Genomic DNA, 24,326 nt, shown 5'->3' with positions numbered 1-24,326 from the left:
CTTGAACCCAGGAGGTAGAGGTTGCAGTGAGCCAAGATTGCGCCACTGCACTCCAGCCTGGGCGACAAAAAATAAATAAATAAAAATAAACATTTAAATAATAATATTTTTAGAAAGATATCTATGATATATCGTATCATATAAATAGTATGATACTTTTTCTTGTTTCGAGAGATAACTTGAAGTTCTACACTAAAATGTTAACAACAGTCATCTGAGTGATGAGATTTCAATTACTTTCTTCGTTGTTTTAACAGCAAAACGAATACAGCTATTTTCACTTAAAAAAATCACAGTAAGAAGCACTAAAGAAAAAAAATCTAATCTGAAGAGGATGGCGAAAAGCCAGTGCTAATGAGTGAAGGCTTCCAGCAAGGTCTTTATCAAGAGGGTTTTATCAAGAATGCTTGCTATCTGATCATTCTTCCTCTTTCGGGAGTTGTGGGCTCTGGTCCCTGAGGCAGATGTCCTGGCTTGCTGAGTGACTAGTGCCTGGCAGGCCCTGAAGGTCCATAGGCTTACCACCAAGAAGCAATGACAAGGCAAAGCAGTGAAGAAATCCCCTAGGAGAAAGACAAGGAGCCGGCCCAGCTGGAGCCAGGGCCCAGACTATTAATGAGGCCTGGTCAGTGCACAGGAAAGGCTCGCCTAATCTCTGAACCTCTTCTTTTAGCTGATACAGGGAAGGAGGAGGGCAGAGAGATGGCAAGAGGGGAGTTTTAAGGGTTTGGGTGTTAGGTACACTAACGGTGCTTTCTAGCATACCAAGGAAACCATTCAAGGCAGAAATTACCAATCCCTTTTTACAGAAAACAGACTCCAAAGAGTCAAGCAACTTCCCCAAGGTCATAGGACATCAAGTGCAGAACAATCTCTTTTTCTAACTCTAGTGTCATTACACAGGTACATTACGAGGCTTCTAGGTCATTATCTTCTATGTGTGCTTTTAGAGAATTACCTGAGAGCTTTTTAAAACTATACATTCCAGCTGGACGCATCTGTTATCCCAGCTACAGGAGGACTGCTTGAGCCCAGGAGCCCAAGACCAGCCTGGGCAACATAGTGAGACCCCATCTCAAGAAAAATGAATTAATAAAAGTAAGTAAAATAAAAATATACATTCCTAGGCAGAGCTACTGTATCAGAAAATGCAGGAGTAGGGCCCAGGAAGCCACCTAAAATTCACCCCCAGGTGACTGTTATGGCTGTCCTACTAGTAAAATGCTAGTAAAACTAGCATTTTAACTGCTGGTGGAGGAGAAGGGGAGCAGCTAGTCAATTTATGGACTTCTCCAGGGGTCCCTTGCTTCTCGCTTCTCTCTTCACTCCCTATCCAGCCCACACGCCTGTTCAATCTCCCTAAAACAATGCTTTATTGTGGATGAGGAGGCTTTAAGGCCTATCAAACCCTTTATATTACATTGAACTTTACTAATTCTATCTCCACATCTTTCCACAGGTGCCACTCAGGTTCAGGCCACCATCACTTCCTGGCTGGATTTCTGCAGCAGCATCCCTATCTCCCTGCCTCCAGTCTTGCCCCTACAATCTGTTTTCTACCTGGCCACCACAGTCATCTTTCATAAACATAGATGTGCTCTCTCCATCATCTAAAAAAAATCTTTTAAGTGTGTCACTGTATGAGAATCACGTGAGAAGGATTTAAAATACAGATTCCTGGGTCTGTCCCAGATTCATTGACTCAATCTCTGGAAATGGGGCCCCAGATACCCGGATTTTTATAAGCTACCCAAGTGATTAAGGTACTTTGGTAGATTAGATGCCGTTATATTCACTTCTTTCCCCAGACCTCCACAAATATATATATTTCCTTGTACCAAACATATTGAGCTTGGCCCATGTGACTTGCTTTGGCCAATCAAATGTGACAAGAGCAGGTGTTTAAAATGTACTTGAGTGGTTGGGCTTATGATCTTGGCATCTGCTGTTACCATGAAAAGAGGCCCTAGGAAACCTGTTGGCTTTGGAAGATTGAGAGATATATAAAGCAGATTTGAACCCAATCCAAGATCTGGAGCCAAGCCCACTGAGCCCAGCCTAGAATAGCTACACCCCAGCTGGCCCATGGAAATGAGAACAAGAAATAATGCTTTGATATTGTCGATCACTGAGTTTTGGGGTAGTTATGTACCATTATTGTGGCCATACATGACTAATATAGATGCACAGCCAATGTGGGACAGTCTGTACATGTTAACGTTCAAACTCCTAAACCTGGTGTACGACACCTTCCTTCTATTATTAGCCACTCTGTTTTCTTTATTCATTTCCTAGTCTTATCCTACGTTCAAACCCCAATGATCTTAACTGAATATTGTTTTTATATTACCTTACCTTTGTACATATGGTTACACTTTTCCTCCTTGTCTCTCACTATTTTACTCCAGTAGCTTAAGACTTATTCAAGTGCCACTACTCAGCACACTGAGAACACTAAGTGCTCAATTCTCAGCAACCGGAAAACCAGACAGGAGAGCATTAGCGTAGAGGCTCTGAAATCAGTCTGCCTAAGTATGGATCCGATTTCTACCAAGTTCCAGCAGTGTGATTTCGGGCTAGTTATTTAACTTGCCTGAATCTCAGTTTCCTTACTACCTACCTCATAGTTTTGTAGTGATGAGGGTAAATGAAGTAATATAAAGTGTTCAGCACAAAACCTGGTACACAATACAAGTGTCTTATCCTCCTCTATGGATCCCTCTGAATCTGGCATTAGGCTAGGCCCAGAACAGAGACTCAGACAATGTTGATAATGTGAATGAAAGATCAGAGGTATTCTGTTTTAACTGTCCTCACCTCAAACATGAACAAATGATTCCTCATGCTGAATACACAGACACTACTACATTGTTGGCAATAGTACCTGTTTCTCTATTAGCCTAATGGTGTCCTCCGAGACTGTATCCTTGGATTTCTTCAGCTTGTTCATTGAGTTGGTGCGAACCTTTCGTAAAGAGTCTTTGGCCTTGTTGGTGTTCTGTTTGGCCAGTTTCACCAGCATTTCTCTGTGCTCTCTGGTTACTCTGATAAAAGACAAAAGACATTCAACAAAATCATTCTATACATTAACTGCTGGCCAAGAATTTAACATCACTCTGTCAACCAGTTCAGCAGTTTGTAACTTTCCTCTCTGTGGGCTGAACTCCTGGAATTTCCAGGAAGAGGAAAATGCATGTATAAAGGCTTTAAGCTGCCCAAACATGGGCAAACTGGGTTTGACTTTGTAGAAGGTACCAAACTTCCCAGTGAGAGAACTGGGATTCAAATCCCAATATTTCTGGCCTGTATTCTTTCTGCTACTCTTCTAATCTATTTCAAGTAAATCATGCACTGCTGCCATTACTTCTGCTTCCAGGCAGAAAGCTCTTCACAGTCAGTAATATGAAGCTTGGGACTGAAAAGGACAAAACCACCAAGAGCCCATGCTTCATTTAAGGAATCGGCTGGAGCACTGATAACAAAGAAAGGAGTGACAAGAAAAGAGGCTGGGAAGCCATATCACAGAAAGTCTTGCAAGGTCACGAACCACGTTTTACAGATGAAGAAAATGAGGCCCAAAGAAATTTGGTACCTTATACAAAGTCAGACCCAGTCAAACCCAAGCTGGCCTGTCACAAAAGCCAATGGTCTTAGTATGACAGCATTCCTCTGCCCCCTGGGTCCTGAAATGGACATGCTTATGCTTCCTTACTCTCAAATCAACACGGTTCTTGCTCAAGGAAGGACAATCCTAAGTTCTGGGTACATGTTCAGTGTGGAATAGTGATGAGCAGCTGTTAAAGATTTAGTAACATCTACCTTATATTTTCTCTGCTGAGAAAAAAAATTAAAGAATTTTGAGAAAGAATAAGCTCTGAAGTGAACAGTTGTATTTATGTAAATCCTTTTGGATTCAGCTATTTGAAGGTATTCTCAAAATAACAATGAGTCTAATTACTACTATTATTAAACCCTTCTATGCCACGTGAGTACTTTAAGTATGTTACTTCATTGAATCCTCACAACTCTTCAAATGAGGAAACAGGCTCACAGATGTTAAGTGACTTGCCCATGAACATGAGTGAGAGAACTGGGATTCAAACCCCGATCTTTCTGGCCTGTATTCTTTTTACTCTTGTAATCTATTTCAAGTAAATTATGCACTGCTGCCATTACTTCTGCTTCCAGGCAGAAAGCTCTTCAAAGTCAGTAATATGAAGCTTGGGACTAAAAAGGACAAAACCACCATGTCAGGAGTTTAGGGATTTGGATCAGATCTTGTTACTTTTATGGTTTTTAATTCATTGAACAAAAATCATGCTGACATGTTTAGGTCTCTTTTTTGTTCTGCCAAAGCATATGTCAGTATAAGGAAGGAACAGGAAAATTAAAACTTGATCCACTGATTCAAGAACTTAATCCTGCTGAAATACTAAGAGGGGCAGAAAATAAATGAATCTAAGTCTTTAAGAAACCTCATAAACTTCTCCAAAAAGAACATACTGAAGTATTTCAATATTGCATTTCACATAATTTCAAATAGGTATCTCACTGTTTAGAAAATGCTTAATAAAAGAAAAAAAAATTATCTGATCAACTTTTCTTTTCACTACGTTATATTTTAAATGGAGGAAAAAACATACATTAAAAAATATAAAATGGGACTCAAAAAAATCTTAAGAATTAAAGGCTATAGAAAGAAAACAAAATCATAATATAGGTAATTTGGCCTTACTAAAAGGTATTACTTTGTATTTATTAATGCAAATGTGACATTACCACACTATTAACACCAGTTTCCACATGTAATCGTGTCCAATCACTGACATTGTCAAAAATATTTCCATTTCAGGATGCAAAGAGGCAATAATCAAAAAGATACTACAAGGAAATGGAGAGTGGAGTGCAGTGAGAAGGGAGAAAGGGAGGGAGGAAGACAAACCATGCTGGACACAGGGAGGGCTGAGGGGGAGAAGGGCATGTGCATGCTGGTTGAGGGTACTGAGCTGAAAGGTATCTAAAATACAAGATCAGAAGCAGTTAGGGTGATGGCAAGGCACTGGTTTTGAAGGCAGACAGACTAGGTTCATACCTGTATCTATTGCTCAGAAGTTGACTATCCTTGGGCAAGTTACTTAATCTCTGTGAGCCTCAGTTTCCTTATCTCTAAAATTAAGATTTAAAAAGACACCTTACAGGAGGATTAGGAGAAGCAGACACAACAGATAAAGTACCAATAAAGAGAGCAGCATATATAGTAGCCTTGAATAAATGATAGTGTTTATGAATGTTTTAATCAAACATGTTTAATTACTTCCTCATGAAACAATGAGGGCATATCTGTTTTAGAAAATAAACATATTTTATTATGGAAATATTTTCAGTCTTTTCCAAATGTGATTAATACATCTGATCATCTCCACCTTGCATTCCTGGGGTTCTGTGAGTATACACTAGAGTTTGTATTCCAGGCTTCTGAACTCAGCTGGTTAGTTCTGAGTACCCACTTTAAGTTGATGTGCATTCACCCATCAAGCACTGACTGAGCCTCCTATGCTCTGTGCCAGTTCTTGGGCCAGACCAAGGAGCTCCAGAAGAGGCAGACCTGGCCCATCTTTTCCAGAGGCTCAGACTAGTGGTGGAGACAAACTTGTCAGCCACTACTTAGAAAGAGGATGACTGTTGCTAGTATGTACTGCAGAAGGAGCATACAGAAAACACAACACTTCTATCTTGAGATTTGGAAACTGCCTTATGGATGCACAGTAACTTGTTAGCTGCAGAAGAATGCAAAGTGCATTTTGGGAAGCACAGTGGGAGATGTAGTGGAGGGACAGCATGAAGCTGAAAAGGGTACATCCTGGTCAAATATACTCTACAGGCCTGGAGTTTTCAAATTCTTCTTTAGCCACAAACCCCTGGCTCCAAAGAAAACTGAGGCAGAGGCCCCATTTGCAAAACAGATAAAAAGAGACTACTTCAGTTGATGAGGAGGAGGGGTGGGCTCTATCCCAGGCTACAAAACTCAGATCCAACCCCACTTCTGGGCCTGCCACTTACAGGCTGAGTGACCCTATGCAAGTTATTTAAACCGTCTGAGCCTTGCTCTTCTCATTTGGAAACAGAAATTAAAAATAAACAAATGAAACAGAACCTCCCTTTCAGAGTTATTGTGAGATTTAGATGAGGTAATACATGGGAAGCATCCAGTACAAAGCCTGATAGAGAATAAACACTCAGGAAATGTAAACTGTCTCTGCTGCTGTTGTTGGTTACATTTTTGGAAGCCCTGAAGCATCTTCAAATAATGAAAGTTTTTAATCAACAGAGAAATGACAGAGCAAAGATCTATGCTATGGCAAGATGACTTTTTGAGATCTCACTGGTAATTTAACATCTCACAGACATTTTAAAATCCAAACGCTCTCAGCATATAGCCCTGAAATTTTCTCTTTTCAGGATTCATTCATTCAATCTATAGCTTCATTCAACAACTACTTACTAGGCACCTACATTATAGACATTATGACAGAAAAAAGGGAGATAGCATTAAATACACAGGAGTTTACCATTTGGCAAGGAAGGCAGTCATTACACAAACACATGCAAATTAATGCATAAATTACAGTGGTAATATGCACCATAAAGACATATAGAGGTTCTACAAAAATAATTAAGTGGGGAAAGGAGTCTGACCAACCTTTCTTTGTGGGACCCCAGGAACTAAATGTGGAGATACTGAGGCTAAGTGATATTTAAGTTGCCTAAGAGTTGGGGGGATAGTGGAAGATCATTCTCACCAGAGGGAATAGCATATATAAGAATATAGCTCTTATAGGATGAAAAAAAGGTGATAGTATAGAAAGAAGAAGGCAAAGACTATCCCAAAAGAGAAGGGTGGAGAGGCTGGCAAGAGCAAGGCTTTGTAAGCCCTTCAATGTCTTACTAGGTCTTAGTAGATCCACCGACAGCTCAATAAACAAAATATGGTATAAGCATATAATATTATTGAGCCTTAAAAAGAAATGAGAATGTGATATGTGCTATCACATGGATGAACCTTAGCATAAAAAACAGTTAGCATAAAAAACATTATGCTAAGTGAAATATGCCAGACTCACAGAGACACATATTGTATGATTCCACTTACAGGAAGTTCTTAAGAGCTGCCAAATTCATAGAGACGGAAAGTAGAATAGTGGTTACCAGGGTCTGGGGGAAGAGGGAAGTGGGGAGTTGTTTAATAGGTACAGAGCTTTGCAGGATGAAGAGCATTCTAGAGATTGCTTATACAACAATGTGAATATACTTAATGTCACTGAACTGTACACTTAAAAAATGACTAAAATACAAGCCTGGACAAGTCAGTGAGACCCCATCCCTACAACACACAATAAAATTATCCAGGTGTCATGGTATGCGCCTGTAGTCTCGGCTACTTGGGAGGCTGAGGCGAAAGGACCACTTGAGCCCAGGAGTCTGAGGCTGCAGTGAGCCATGATTATGCCACTGCACTTTAGCCTGGATGAGACAGCGTGACCCCATCTTTTTTCTTTTGGAGATGGAGTCTTGCTCTGTCACCCAGGCTGGAGTGCAGTGGTGTGATCTCGGCTCACTGCCACCTCCGCCTCCTGGGTTCAAGCGATTCTCCTGCCTCAGCCTCCTGAGTAGCTGGGATTACAGTCACAAGCCACCATGCCTGGATAATTTTTGTATTTTTAGTAGAGACGGGGTTTCGCCATGTTGGCCAGGCTGGTCACGAACTCCTGATCTTAAGTGATCTGCCTGCCTTGGCCTCCCAGAGTGCTGGGATTACAGGTGTCAGCCACCGCATCCGGCCTGACCCCATCTTAAAAAAAAAAAAAAAGACTAAAACCGTACATTTTAAAAATGCATATTTTACATTAAAATAAGAAGAAACTTGATCAGATTTGTAGTTTGTGTAGACAGCAATATACAAACCAGATCTAAATACATGGCAAGAGTCTGACCAGGAGCCTTTAGGCAGGTAGACAGGGAGCTCAGGACCCACCCTGTTGCAGTTTCTTGGCTGGGTGAGGAAGCCTTTTCCGCTAGGGTCAGAGAGCCTCTAGCACAAGGCAGGGGTTTTGGCTGAGCTGGCAGGGTCATACTTTGTTTGTACAAGCTCCACCAGGCAGATCTTCCAGTAACATCCTGGATGGGGGCCTTCCTGAAAAATTCCTTGAGCATGTTCCTATGAACAATAAGCAGAGGGCATGCCCCACTGCTAACTCACACAACAGAGAATCCCACTGACTGAAATGATACTTCCTATTGTTTCCATGAGAATGCAACACATGTACAAAGCTATACACCAGGTGCATATCAGAGGAAGCCACGCTCAGCTCAGGTAATGACAGCAAAAAAGTTGTTAATGCAACAGACACTCAACTTCAGAAGGCTCTTTGGACACTTAAAGGGGGCTTTAAAATGTAGAAAGGACACGGTTTAGGGCCAAAAAGACCTAAGCTGAAATCCCAGCTCTGCCACTTGTTAAGCTTCAGAATTTTGAGTATGCTATTCAGCCTCTCCAAACTCAGTTTTCTCCTACATAAAATGGGAGTAAGAATATTACAAAGAGGGTGGAAGGGAGGATTAAATGAAATAATGGGGGACAAGTACTTGGCGTGTTGTCAATATGTATGCACTGTAAGAGCTCAACAAAGGATAGCTGAGTAAATTATTCTTACTACAGAATCTCCAGGACTTCTCTCCAGGGGAGAATAGGATGCGAGTGGTGAGAGAGAAAATGGTCACAAAGGATTTAGCCACTTGGTGCTTAGGCAACTGAGCAGATAGTGAGCAGAGAGAAACGGAACGGGAACAGAGGAGAGCAGAAGGCAATGGGGAAAGCAGGGGACAGGAATTCTGCTCCAGCAGCTGTGGGGAGCAGGCTAAGGGAGAAGGAAGCTGCACTTTCAAGGAATGGCCTATCAAGATACATTCCTGACACTGCCACTGACAGAAACCTTGCCACCTCCTCCCTGGGCTTCCGGGACTCCCCCCTACAGTAGCATGGGCCTGAAATCAGCAGCACCACGTGCCTGCTTCACTGTTTGCCAGTGGGAGCTGCCCCATGCCTTGGGGCTGCCGGTCCTGGCGGAAATGTTTTTGTTTGTGTAGCCCAGCCAGATTTCCTATGCTTCTAGGGACACCACCCTCGCCTCATCCCACTAGCCTGTTTTACATACATTAATGTCTCATAAAGACATTAGATCTTCTGTAGGTGTCCTTTTAGCCCAAGGAAATCATACATTTTGGAAGGACTTCTAACACCAGTAGTAATTTTGGTTCTCTCTGGGGACACAACTGGGCACCTGCTTTCAAAGGACTATTCTGTGACTGATGCCTGGTTAAACCAGACATACCATTCTGAAATACAGCCCAACCTGACCAAATGAGAAAGGAGGTTAAGGTCAGGGGTCACAGCTCCACATTCCCAGCTAAGTGGTCTTAAGTCACTTGTCTTCTCTTTCCCTGTCACCACAGAAGGATGGAAACCCAAGTTTTGGGGTAAGCAGACATAACTCTTGCCTCAGCTCCATCATACGTGCGAAAAAGCACAAGTTTGGTGGTCAAAGCAAACCTGATTTCCAATTCCAGCTCTGCCACTTACAAGTTGAGTACCTGTGGACTTTAATTTTTCCTCTCTGAATGCAAGGTTGTCAGGTGAAGCACTTAAGAGAACGGGCTCTGAAGTCAGACTGTTGGGGCTTGAGGTCCAGATCTATCAGTTTTTAGCTTTGTGGCCCTGGGCAAGTTATTTCACCTCTGCCTCAGTTTTTCCATCTGTCAAATGTGTATAATACCATTTACTTCACTGTTCTCCTCTGTTCCCATTCGGTCCCTCTTACAACAACTTAATTATTGTGAGGATTAAACAAGCTAATAAATGTGCTGGTACATGGGATGTACTCAATACACATTATCTGTTATTTCCTCAACTGTCAAGTGCAGGGGGATGAGGGAGGCCGTACAGGATTTTTCCACAGTGTTATGAGCAAATGAGAGAAGACAGCTAAAGAACTTTGCATATATAGGTAATAAACTATTTTAAGTTATCAATAATATTATTAATAAAAGTAATTGTGATGCTTCCTACTGGGGGAGAACACAGCATAGTGGCTACAAACCCAGGCTCTGGAGAAAGACAGCCTGTTCTTTTACTTATTAACTGTGTAACACTGGGCACAAAAAATCCCATTCCTCTGTGACTTAGTTACCTCATCTGTAAGATAGAGATAACATACTGATCTCAAAAGTTGTTACGAGTATATTAGCTAATACATAAATGGCACCTGGAACAACAGTTGGCACAATGTTCCAGAAACAATGATTACATTATTGCATACTTACTACATGCTAGGCTCTGTTTGAGGGCCTAGGAATACAGCAATGAACAAAACTGACAAAGCTCTTCCTCTCTCCTCTCAAAGCACTCACATTCTAGTGAAAGAGAGACAGACACAGTAAACAATTAAGAACAATTAAGTAGATAAAGTGACACAAAATGTATGAAGAAAATAAAGCAAGAGAAGAAGATAAGGAGAGACCACATTATTATCACGGCAAGGCCCACTTATATTTGCCCAGCCACCTGACCCCAGTGTCATCTGCTCCCCTTCAATACTAATAATAATGATAACTGTTACAGAGCCATTTCCCTGTATCAAGCTCTGAGCTGATGCATTCTCCATGCATTAGCTCAGTAAATCTTCATAACATTCCTATGACATTAGTGGTATTAGTACCTGGATTTTACAGATTAGAAAGTGGACAGCCTGGACAACATGGTGAGACCCCATCGCTACAATTTTTTTTTTTTTTTTTTTGAGATGAGTCTCAGTCTGTCTCCCAGGCTGGAGTGTAGTGGCATAATCTTGGCTCACTGCAACCTCTGCCTCCCAGGTTCAAGTGATTCTCCTGCCTCAGCCTCCTGAATAGCTGGGACTATAGGCACGTGCCACCACACCAGGCTAATCTTTGTATTTTTAGTAGAGATGGGGTTTCGTTATGTTGGCCAGGCTGGTCTCGAACTCCTGACCTCTGGTGATCCACCTGCCTCAGCATCCCAAGATGCTGGGATTACAAGTGTGAGACAGAGTGCCCAGCTACAAAGGTTTTTTTAAAAAATTAGCTGGGCATAGTGGGACATGCCTGTATTCCCAGATACTTGAAAGGCTGAGGTCGGAAGATCCTTGAGCCCAGGAATTCGAAGTGGCAGTGAGCTATGATCATGCCACTGCACCCCAGCCTGGGTAACAAAGCAAGACCCTGTCTGGAAAAAAAAAAAAGTAGGAAGTGGGGGTTCAGACAGATCAAGTAACCTGCCCAAGGTCACACAACAAGTTCTTGGCAGACACAGGATTTGAGTCCAGTATAGCCTGACTCCTAAATTCCAGGCCTTCTGCTCTATTTCCTCTTTTGTTGGTGCTAGACAAATCTAGCAAGTATTCTTACCAGTGGTGGTAATAATAGTACTACTCTCACATTAAGACCGGCTTAGATATATAATTCATGCTACTCCCCGACACGTCCAAAAGCAGTAAGGAGAAAGAAGAGAGGGAATTTATGGAGGAATGCAATAGAATAGTGATCTGATCTATGGTAGTCAACCGGTAGGTACCATAAATAGGTGCACGATACAAGGCATGGAGAAGAGAGGAGGGGCAGAGACAAGAGTAGCCTGTCCTTTTGTGTGCAATTTTTGCATAAGTGTTGGTGGCAACTTGCTCTTCAGCCTATCCTACACTTTCGATTCTTGACTGAACATCCTTGTGTGTTTCAATTGGTACATCTACGCTGGGAAGGAGCCCCATTCCACACACTTGGGACCTGCAATAGCAAGATGCACTCCTAAAAAGCCACAGGCCAGGTGGGAAGCAACACTGAGCAGAAGACAGGTGTTCAAAAACTGCACGAAGGCTTACCCAGGCCTGGAAAGTAGAAAGAAACAGTGTACTGGAACAAACCAGGAGAATGAATAACCCTGCAAATGCAGCAATGGCAAGCAGGCAGTGGGAATAAAAAGGCTAAAGAAGCAGCTGCAGTTGGTCAAATGCAGTTTGTGGCTGCCCCAGCCCAAGTCAGGTCATGAGGCATTCATCTTTGAGAGTTTTTTTCTTTCAATATCCCTAAAGGGTGTGTGTGTGTGTGTGTGTGTGTGTTATAAAAGGGTATTACCAGTATTTCTTAAAGGGTGTGTGTGTGTGTGTGTGTTATAAAAGGGTATTACCAGTATTTCCTAAAGGGGGTGTGTGTGTGTTAGAAAAGGGTATTACCAGTATTTCCTAAAGGGTGTGTGTGTGTGTGTGTGTGTGTGTGTGTGTTAGAAAAGGGTATTACCAGTATTTCCTGGAATGTACAAACTATAGACACTACTCTGTGTGTGTGTGTGTGTGTGTGTGTGTGTGTGTGTGTGTGAGAGATGTAGAAAAGGGTGTTACCAGGTAACAAGATCCACAAGGCAATATAGCAGCTAGCACAGGCAGGCCACAGAACTGAAAGGAAGTAGGTTTCACGTCGGCAGCCCAAGGAGCAAATGTGATTACATGGCAAGAGCCCGGGCTTTGGAAACAGACAGATTCAAGTTTGAATAACGGCTCCTTCACTTACTAATCTATGACCATGAGCAAGTTACTTAAACTTTCGGATCCCTAGTTTCCTCCTCTGTATTAAATCCATCTCAAAAGGGCATTTCTAGGCAGCCAAAAGAACAATGCGATCACCATGAAAATACATACACAACTTTCGGAAGCCGAGGTGAGGATTGCTTGAGCCCAGGAGCTCAAGAAGAACCTGGGAAACACTGTGGGACCTCATCTCTACAAAAAATTTAAAAATTAGCCAGGCTTGGTGGCTCATGCCTGTAGTCCCAGCTACTCAGGAGGCTGAGTGGGAGGATCGCTTGAGCCCAGGAGGTTAGGGCCACTAATTGTGATTGTGCCACTGTACTCGAGCCTGAGTGACAAAGTAAAAGCCTGTCTCAAAAAGATAAAATTAAAAAGTACACAAGATACTAAGTCAAAGGGGGAAAAAAACAAGTTGTGGTATTGTAGACATTTCATCCCACTTATGTAAACTAAATATATATATATATAAAATATATTTATTTAGGTTTGCATATTCATCTTTTGAAATCTGGAAGGATATACTGACAATGGTTACTTCTGGGAAGAACAACTGGGGAACAATAAATGAACTTTTCGTTATACTTCTGTAGGATCTGAATTTTTGGGATAAACGTATGTTATTTTTGCAATTAAAAAAGATGAAAGCCATGTATCTGATAAGAGTCTAATATCCAGAATATATTAAGAAATCACGTAACACAAGAACAAACAATCCAATTATAAAATGGGCAAAGGACTTGAATAGACATTTTTCTACAGAAGATATACAAATGGCCAACAAGCACATGAAAAGAGCTTAGCACCATCAGTCATCAGGAAAACGCAAATCAAAACCATAATAAGAGACCACTCCACAGCCTCTAGGATGAGAATCATAACAAGTGTTGGCAAAGGAATGGAGAAACTGAAATCCTCATATATGGCTAGTGGGAATTTAAAATGTGCAGTCCTTGTGGAACTTTGGAAGTTCCTCAAAAAGTTAAACATGGAGTTACCATATGACCCAGCAATTAACTGGTCATAAACCACTCCTAGGTTTATATCCAAGAAAAGTAAAAGCATGTTCACACAAAAAACTTGCACAATAATGTTCATAGCAGTGGTATTCATTTAACAGCCCCAAAGTAGAAAAAACCCAAATGGCCATCAACTGAGGAACTGATATATAAAATGTGGTATAGCCATATAATAGAATATTATTTGGCAATAAGAAAGAATGAAGTACTGACACATGCTACAACGTGAAAGAACCTTGAAAACATTACACAAATAGAAAGAAGCCAGTCACAAAAGACCACATATCGTGTGACTCCATTTACATAAAATATTCAGAACTAAGAAACCCACAGAGATAGAAAAGTGGATTAGTAATAGCCTACAGCAATCCCTAGGAGAAGGTTCTGGGGTGAAAGTAAGGAGTGACTGCTGGTGGGTAGAGTGTCTTTTTGGGGTGATGAAGAAAATTTCCTAAAATGGATTGTGGTTATAACTGGTTGCACACATCTATGACTATACAGTACTAAAAACCATTGAGTTGTACACTTTCAATGGGTGAATTATATTTCAGTGAAGGTGACAAAAATGCCATATGCCTACCTAGTTCTCAACATTGAACAATACTTGCATCCTAGGTAGAAAGCTTGATGACAGGCAGCACGCCTCACGGCAGTAGAGACAGACAATACTCCCCCATAACAGTTAACAATCACCATGCAGGCCAGGCATGGTCTTATGCCTGTAATCCCAGCATTTTGGGAGGCCAAGGCGGGTGGATCACATGAGGCCAGGAGTTCAAGAGCAGCCTAGGCAACATGGTGAAACCCCGTCTCTACTAAAAATACAAAAAAAAAAAAAAATTAGCCAGGCGTGGTGGTGCATGTCTGTAGTCCCAGCTACTCAGGAGGCTGAGGCAGGAGGATCGCTTGAACCTGGGAGGTGGAGGTTGCAGTGAGCCGAGATCATGCCACTGCACTCCAGCCTGGGCAACAGAGAGAGACTGTATCTCAAAAAGAAAAAAAAAAAGTCACCATGCAGAAAAGTCGTAGAATACTCAGTAACAATGGCTAACCTGATCATGACAACTTAAAAAATAGTATTAACTCTCATTTACTGAATTTCTTTCCTTTCTTCACTGGTGTCAGACCTATACTGCTGTCCGAAGGTTCTCCCTGTCTACTCCTGTTCTCTTCTCCCCTCTATCCTTCACAGGAGCTTCTCCCAACAAATCTTCACAAAAGTAAATATTCTATGATCCCATTTTTAGGTGAGGAAACCAAGGGTCAGAGAGTTGAAATAAGTAGCCTAAAAGCACAAAGCTCTTTCTCCTGGTTTTCTTTTTAGAGTTTTTCTGACTGCCACCTTGACTCCTGCAGCTGTCAACTGCAGCTCTCCCTAGCTACACAGCTTCCCCTCTATATTTACCTCAGCCTGGGGACCACCCTGCCCTGCCTTACCCAGCTTGCTCTCCCTGGAAAAACCTGTTTATCATTCGTCAGAAACTGCACATCAGCATATGAGGGACGGCGGGGTGGAGGGAATAAACACATGAGAAAGAATTTAGGCTGAGGAACTATAACTCAAGGCTTTTTTACTGTTATCCAGGACACTCCCTGGTCTCAGTGGCATTCTCCTTCCTATCATCAACTTGGAACAAAGTCTGGGGAAAAGAGCCTAGTCTAGCCATAAAGTCTATCATCCCCAACAATGCCCAGAGGAAAATGACGATGGCAATTATCTAACGATCTTGAAGCTTTAGGAAGCAGTTCAGTGGGCTGAGAGTGCCAAGGAGAGCCAAGGCTTCTTGCCTTTTTCAGGAACGTAAAGAAATTCTCACGCCATAGGCAGGACTAGTCACTAGATTTTCTTATTTGGGATATGCCTTCCAGGAGGTCTTGCTCACACATAACTCATATTCAAAGAACAAACCAAGTGCTTATTAACAATCAAACTAAAGTATGCCCAAGCAAGTTAAATTCCAAGATACTTCCAATATAAGCACTCAACTCCTCCCATCTGTAAAAATGCAGGAAAAGATAGGGGAAAAAAAGAACATGGGGCTTCAGGAAGGGGGTTAGTGAGGAAGAGAAGGAAGGAGGGCATTAAGGATTAAAAGAGAAATCAGCAAACAGAAATAAAATATTACTTATTAGTTTTACTCCCAAATAATCAGGAAAAGGACATTTCCAAGAACTCCTTAACCAGGAGGATTAGATAATAACAAATACTCCAAGATAAAGGAATTAAAATTTAAGTACCTATGATATGCCAGGCTTCACACTATGAGCTTCACATATAATATCCTATTACTCTTCAAAACCATAAATACTACTCTGATTTTACAGATAAGGAGGCTGAAGCTTCAAAAAATTAAGCAACTTGCCCAAGTTCACTGCAGTGGGCATGAAGGTATGCTGCTCAGATCATCCTCCAGGAGAACCTGCTGTGAGGTGTACAGATGCCTGACAGCTTCCAGCCCCCATACCTTGATCCACTGTGACATTCCTGCTGAGATCACATTGAGGCCACATCCACTGTGCTTCTCCCAGTCAATGACCATGCATGGCAGAGGTACTAGAGCCAGGTTCTTATGCCCAAATGGGGCTGCTGTAGGGGCAATCTTTGCTCAGGAATGCCCCATCAGCCTGGCTGCACTGCAGTGTCAGTCTCCCTCCCCACAACCCTCTTCCTTCCCTTTCTCCACCAGTATCACACTTGCACTAGGTCTACTCCTGCTCCCTCTCCCCTTTGTCTTTCACAGACATCTGCTGCACATCTAATTCCATCCTGGCATCTGCTTCTCAGAAGACCCAAGCTGACATACCCACAGTGACAGAACAGGGATTTGAACCCAGGTCTGTCTAACCCCAAAGCCCATCAATCTCTGTCTAACCACAGAGACAGATTAATTGATCAATAAATTATGTTGCTAAGTCCAATAATCTCAGATCTTACCTTCTTTGACCCCATCACTCCCTCCCCTCTTTGAGATACTTTCTTCACTTGGTTTCCAGGACCCTATACTTTCCTAGTTGTCCTCCTACCTCACTGGCCACCTGTTCTCAGTCTTCTTTGCTGGTTCTTCCTCATCTCTCTGATCCCCAAACCTTGAAGTGTCCAAGGCTTAGTCCCCAAACCTCTTCTTTTCATTATCTACATTTAATCTCTAAAGTAATCTCATCTAATTCTGTGGCCTCCTTTACAAGTTCCTGATTCCCAAATTTATCTCTCTAGCCCACATCTGTCCTCTGAACTTCAGGTCCATATATCCAACAGCCTACTTCACCTCTCCAATTAGATGTCCAGTAGCACCTGAAAATAAATATGGACAAAATCTTCTCTTCCGCCAGGTGCAATGGCTCACGCCTGTAATCCCAGCACTTTGGGAGGCTGAAGTGGGTGGATCACTTGAGGTCAGGAGTTCGAGACCAGCCTGGCCAACATGGTGAAATCCCGTCTCTACTAAAAATCCCAGCCTTCTGAGTAGCTGGGATTACAGGCACATGCCACCATGCCTGGGTAATTTTTGTATTTTTAGTAGAGACAGGGTTTCACCATGTTGACCAGGCTGGTCTCAAACTCTTGACCTCAAGTGATCCGCCCACGTCAGCCTCTCAAAGTGCTGGGATTACAGGCGTGAGCCACCGCACCTGGCCCTCATCTTCTATTTCTCTTTCCTCACTCACTCTGCTACAGGCACATGAGCCCTCTTGCTGTTCCTTGAACATCCCAGGCAGACTCCCACCTCAGGGCCTTTGCACTTTCTGCTTCCTCTGCCTCAGTGCTGGATACAGGCATGGTTTGTTCTTGTACATCCCTCAATTCTCTGCAAGTATCACCTTCCTCTGAATACTTCATGAACATCTACTTAATATTGAACCACCACTATCCCCACCTTCACAGCATGCTTTATTTCCTTTTACTGCCTTATTTTTCTCTACAGAGAGAAAAATATGACCATCCGACACATACAAACTATATGTGTGTGTTGTTAACCATCTCCCCAGTAAATGTTCCATTAAGGGCAAAGGTTTTGTCTGGCTTATTCACTACTTTATCATCAGTGTCTAACACTATGCTTGGCATATAATAGGTATTCAATAAATGTCTGTTGAGTAAATTTATGAATGTCCTAGAAGTTTTACATTTCAGCATAAAACCTCTATATCCTCATAAAAGCAGACAAGTGGTTGTCCGGGACCAGAGGAAGAGGATTGAAGACTGACATGCAAAGGGGCAGAGGATAACTTTTTGGGGTGACTGAACTACTCTATATGTTGACTGGGGTAGTAGTTACAGGGACACATATATCTGTCAAAAGCCATCACCACATATACTTGAAATTGATTCATTTTATTGTATATAAGTTATACCTTGATAAAGTTGAGTAAAAATAAATAAATACCCTGTATTCCAGACTGCCTCTTGAACCAAAAAGTGGCAGACAAGTTCACTGTGAGATTAGGCATACTGACTTGAGCTTTGTAAATTATGTTCCACATAGTTTGGATTATTATATAATTAAACTTAAAAATGCCAATTGCCGTCCTTTGCTACAAAAACGAAGAAGCAAACACAAAACAAAAACAGAAAGTACTCTCAGAAGTCCATGGATGCAAGAATACAGACTTACAGGTAAAACAGACCCAAGTTTGAATCCTGCTCAACTCTAACTTTACTAGCTAAATGAACCCAAGCAAGTTACCTAACAACTCGGGCTGACTGCTCATGTATAAAAAATAGGGAACAGAAAGAGTTCAATCATAGAGTATAGAGCCTAGAATACAGTATGCACTCAGTAAACAGTCACTTTCCTTAATATTATTATTGCCATACAGTGAGCCAGGGGAGGCATTAAAATACCAATCGGGTTTCCTAAAAGAACCACATCAAGTTTGGGTCTAAGTACCAACAGAGGGGTCACTTGGGTGTGTTGCAGATGGTTTTCTGGCCCTGAAATGTCTATGTCTCTAAGAAGTGCAGTACTATGCAGTGATGTTGCAAACAAGCACTCAATCAAGGGCAAGAGCCACAGCATCCCCCACATTCTGCATTCACTTCTTTCCCAATTACGGTCTCCACGCCACCACTTCCCACTCCCAGCAGAACAGGAAGTAGGCCTTAGAAAATCATTGAGACATGGTTAGCAAAAGAGAAAAAATTTAAACTAAGATACTTGACACTTGGGAACTGGTTAATGTAAGTGTAAAATGCCAATAGTACACCTTTAGAAAAAGAGTGAGGAAGAATTCTCATAACAGAGAGCAATGGCACACTGTTAAGTTTTTTTTTTCAGGTACAGAACACTATGTATAGTATAATCCCATATCATTACAAGAAAAATGAAGGAGATACCAGACATATGCTTGACTTTGCATTGGAACAAATCTAGAAAATCAAGGTACTAAAAGTGGTTCCCTAAGGAGAAAAGGATGGAGGCATTTTCTCTTTTTTTTTTGAGACAGAGTCTCACTTGGTCACCCAGGTTGGGGTGCAATGGCACGATCTCGGCTCACTGCAACCTCCACCTCCCGGGTTCAAGCGATTCGCCTCAGCTTCCTGAGTAGCTGGGATTACAGGCGCATGCCACCATGCCCAGCTAATTTTTGTATTTTTAGTAGAGATGGGGTTTCATCATGTTGGTCAGGCTGGTCTTGAACTTCTGACCTTGTGATCTGCCTGCCTCGGCCTCCCAAAGTGCTGGGATTACAGGTGTGAGCCACTGTGCTTAGCCTCATTTAAATATTTTATGTAATTTTATTTAAAATAAAACCAACAGAGACGCCGATGAAGGAATCGGAAGACAATCAAGGAAAGATGCAAACTTGGTGAGGAATGAGTCAATCATATGTAGTTTTGTTTCCTGGGTGAATTCATAGTTTCCTTATAGCATTATTTAAAGCCAGGCATGAACTCAGCAATCTCAAACCAAAGCACCACTATTCTACTTAGTGTGGTTTTCCCATAGACATTTGGTAAAACAATGAGTAAGGGAGTGTATTCTTATTTGTTTATTTGCTTAGGGGCATAATGATGATGTGAATAAGGTGGAGGCAGAAACCTGGCCTGAACAAAATGAACCGCTGATCAAAACTTTTCAGGGCCCCTGATTAAGGAGTGAAAAGACTGATATTCCAGATAAATCTTCTATCAGGAGACAGGAACAGGAAGAAAGGCAGTGACAAAGACCCCAATTCTAACCCTACTTCTGCCACTTACTAGCTATCTGATATTGGGCATCAACTTCTATGAGCTTCAGGACTCTCATCAGTCAAATGAGCCTAAAATAGTCTCTTTACCACATAGTGTTGTAAGAATTTGGGGAGAAATTGTAAAGTGTTCAGCTCAACACTTCCAGGCATTATACCTCTAGTTTAGGTGGTTGATAAATGGTACCTAAAATGTAATTACATGAATTGGAAAAATAGAAGAAACTATTTCAGTATATCTCCATTAACAGGAATGTTCCAAAAAAACTAATCCAGTTGACTAACTTATCTAAATAAAAATCACTGCCAGAGAAGCAAACAAAAGCTATCCACATTGTCAGTGGGAAAAGATATAATCCAGAGCCCCTAAGACTCAATGGTTATTTACCTGAGGAGACAGCCACGATAAAAAAAAACCTCGCAAACAGCCACGCAGAGCTGAGTCTCAGAGGCTGTAAAAAGAGGTCTTGATGATAAGGACCACTCAGGCTCCAAGCCTGGCCTGTTATTGATTTAGGATTTATCTTTTACCTACTTCCCCAAAAGATCAGAGGCAGATTATAGTTAAGAGTCACATACTCAGTAGACTCATTTAAATAAGAATATAAGAATCAGAGGAATGTAATGAGGGTGAGGTAATAGGTGAGATCTGCTTCAATTGAAAATAAAATTTAGTTCTGGGTATCCAGAGTCAAGGCAAAAAAGCAAACCTATAGACTATCATTAGGCAGTGGAAGAATCAGGATCAATCAGAGGAGGCAAATTTTCCTAGAACTAAACTCAAACTTTTATAATCAGAAACTGATCTTAGGGGCCAGGCGCAGTGGCTTACACCTGTAATCCTAGCACTTTGGGTGGCTGAAGTGGGCAGATCACTTGAGGTCAAGGGTTCGAGACCAGCCTGGCTAACATGGTGAAATCCCGTCTCTACTAAAAATACAAAAATTAGCCAGACGTGGTGGCGGGCGCCTGTAATCCCAGCTACTTGGGAGGCTGAGGCAGGAGAATTGCTTGAACCTGGGAGGCGCAGGCTGCAGTGAGCTGGGATTGCACCACTGCACTCCAGCCTGGGCGACACAGTAAGACTCCATCTCAAAAAAAAAAAAAAAAAAAAAGAAACTGATCTTAAGAATGTATGCTTCCTATTTCCCCTACCCCTCAAAGTCCCAACTTGAGATATGATGTGTTATTTTCCTCCTCACCGCTTTGTCAATTACCAGCTGTGTGACCCAGAACCAATGCCTCACCTCTCTGAATCTCATTTTCTTCATCCCTAAAAAGGAATGATGCTCCTATTTGTGAAAGGAGATGATGGAAATAGCATATTTGCTAGCATTAATTGGGTGCTTACTAAGCACCAAAAGCTTCATGTACATTATCTCACTGAAATCTCCCAATAAGCATATATGGCAAGTCCTGCAAATTATCATTTCACAGATGAGCTGCCTGAGATTCACAGAGGCAGAGACAGGTGCCACTGTTACACAGCTAAAAAGCAGGAAATGTTGGAACTCAATTTCATGCTTACGTGACACCAACGCAAAATTTAACCATTATACTTTTCTGCTTTCCTGAATATGTAAGGAACCTAACCATTCCTGGCACATAGTAGGTGCTCAACCTATTAGTTCCCTTCTTCCCTCCATCCTTTTCTCCTAAAATTATATAATATGTAGAAAATTAAAAGTTTACTGAAGTAATATCTTATGTTTATATAGTTTAAGGAAATCATACCACTTAATTTATTTTCTCTATTAATCTCACCACATCTCTGCTTATCATTATGCACTAACCTATTTTACAAATAAGGAACTAGAAGGAAGCAAGCAACTAGGGCGCTGTGCCCAGAGTCATATGGAAGTCACTGCTAAAACCAAATAAAAACCTCGATCCTCTTACTTATAAATCAACCTTTATCCTCTCACGTAACACAGCCTCTATAATAAAGAACAGATCATTCATTTTTTATCTGGAAAACTACCAAACGTTATAATTCAGTAAGGGGCCTCATGACCCCACCACCTTGTCAAAGGGAAGAAAGTATATAAAAAATGAGGTTTGCAGGAGCAGACGGTTTTGGTCCATCAACTTTCTCTTGGATTACACCCATTAACCAAAATAAAATAATGTAAAAAATAATGTAACAGATCCTCCTATCTTTGGAAATTCGAGTTAAACTCACTGATCTTTCAAACTTACATACAACGCACCAACAGTGATCATTTACTCCTGCGGGGCTGCAGAAATGCATGTTATGTCAACCAGATCTTTGAAAGAAAAATGTGATACACAACTGAGTCACCCTAAGAAGAATCCAAATCAGCAACGAGCATTTAGTAGCACAAATTCATAGCCCCACAGTATTTTGGAGCTTCAGAAAGGACCTGGCAGGCCACTAAGAACAACCCCTTCATCTGACATGTGAGGAAGCCAAGGCTCAGGGAGGTTAAGTGACTGTCCAAGGTTTCACAAACAGGACAGCAAAAACTAGAAAATAAGCCTGCTGACTACTATCTATTACTCTTGTAAATCTTGCTTCTAACGTCCATGTGTACATTTAGCACTTTCCAGAATTACGCGTCTACACAGAAAATGCAGGAGAAAGGTAACAGAAAAACTCAGGCTTCAAATCCTGACTGCCATTTACTGGTCATGTGATCTCCGGCAAGTCCCTTAATTTCTCTGAACTTCACGTTTTTCATCTATAAATGTGGGTCCTAGTAATTTCCACAAGTAAGTTGGAGGCAATACAAACAGGCCTGGCACACAGCCTGCGAGCTCCATGAAGGCATACATCACGTCTATACATCCCCAGCACAGAGCCTGGCACGTATACATTCTCAGAACATTCACTGAGCAAATCAATGAACTTGCTAAACAAACTTGAACTATCCGGTTCAAGCAGAAAGACTTGAACCTAGGTCTATCTGCTTCTTAAACGTTAGGTTATATTGTTCCCAATTCACACGATTTCAAAGCAGAGTGTTAATTCAGCCTCACAGAGTACTGAGAACACAATGGAACAAGACAGCTATTTTCTGGCCACGAGGCAGGAAAAAGTTCAGTGTGGAAAGTTTCTGGACTCCCCGTGTTGGGACTGATTCTTGTTGTCTGCATGGGTATGGGTACCTCATGAGGCTTTGTTATCAACTAAACCTGGGTTTGGGTCCCAGCTTCAGCACAAGCTGTGTGGCTTCAAAGATATGAGCCTAAATTTCCATAACTAGGAAAAAACCTACTTTACAGGGATTAAAGACAAATGAGGTAATATATGTAAAGGAATACAGGATAATGTGTGGCACTAAAAGACACTCAACTAGTGTTCAACTCCATTTCCCTTTTAGTTATCTGGAAGCTTTGTTCATTAGGTCTTTGTTCAAATGTCCCTTTCTTCACGACCCTCCCTATCCATAATAAAAGCCCCAAATCTCCCTATCCCCTTACTTTGCTTGTTTTTCTTCATTGTGCTTACTATCACTTGACATTCCATTACGTACTTATTTACTGTGCCTATGCAACTATCAGGGAAGCCCGAGGAAGAGAGGGACTTTTTGTTGTTTGTTTTGTTTACTGCTATATTCCAACAACTAAGAAAGTATCTGGCACGTCATTAGTACTTAATAAATATTTGTTGAAAGACTGAACGAGTTAATTCAACACTTATTTGGGGCTTGCTATATATGAGGCGCTGTGTAGGAATAGGGATTTAAATCTTTTGCTATGGAATCTGAGAAGATGTGTCTCACCTGGACTGCTGCAGGTGCCTCCTGACTGTTCCCCTTGTGTCCACTTTGTCCCCCTATAGTCCATTTGTTAAACCAGCAGTCAGAGAGACCCTCACATAGTCAACATCAGATCAGGTCATTCCCCTGCTTAAATCCTTCCACTGACTTCCCAACACAGTGAGAATAAAGCCCAAACACTCACCATGACTTATAATGCCTAAACCATCAGCCTCTACTGACTAGTCCAACCTCCTCTCCTACCACCCTCTCCCTGCATTTCGCACACACTGGCTTTTTTCTTTCTCAAAAAGTCAAGGTCTTGTATTTTCTCTTCTTTTTTTAAATTTAAAAATGAACATTTTTATTTACTTAAAACTTTAAGTTCTATATATTTATATAATTAACAATATTCTGTTCTCAGCTTAAAATTCTCCAACTAGCAAGGACTAATGTAAAAAAAATAGTTCTTCGAAGAATATAAGTTAGAGACTACCAGTGTCAAGGTCTTTTCAAACTGGAGGCCTTTCTGCTTGCTGTTCACTCTGCCCAAAATGCTCTCCCCTAGGCTGGTTCTTTCTCATCATTTAGCTCTTAGCAAAAATGTTACCTGCATAAAGAGTCTTCTCAGGCTACAGGTGCCCCTGCCACCATCATCCTTACCAAGTCACTCTCTATTGGATCCCACTGCCTTTTCTTTCCTCATAGCATTTCATTATCTGGAATGACTTTATTTATTTGTCCTA

The 24,326-nt window shown here is 41.6% G+C and overlaps 1 protein-coding gene across 6 annotated transcripts in view; it reads right to left on the bottom strand.

Annotated features, from left to right (window-relative positions):
* MRRF (mitochondrial ribosome recycling factor) overlaps positions 1–24,326 on the bottom strand; it is a 69,071-nt gene that overhangs the window by 12,387 nt on the left and 32,358 nt on the right. For 5 of the 6 annotated variants that reach the window (XM_019033905.4, XM_055351844.2, XM_031014521.3 and 2 more), the window contains one exon: positions 2,885–3,044. In XM_019033905.4, the coding sequence (XP_018889450.2) occupies positions 2,885–3,044 (160 nt within the window). Of the gene's footprint in view, positions 1–2,884; positions 3,045–24,326 lie in introns of those variants that run through there. The other variant, XM_063696742.1, reaches the window with a different exon arrangement.

The sequence above is a fragment of the Gorilla gorilla genome, chromosome 13 (assembly GCF_029281585.2).
Source record: "Gorilla gorilla gorilla isolate KB3781 chromosome 13, NHGRI_mGorGor1-v2.1_pri, whole genome shotgun sequence".
Taxonomy (NCBI): domain Eukaryota; kingdom Metazoa; phylum Chordata; class Mammalia; order Primates; family Hominidae; genus Gorilla; species Gorilla gorilla.
Note: the sequence above shows the minus strand (reverse complement) of the source record. Positions and strands in the feature narration are given on the sequence as shown.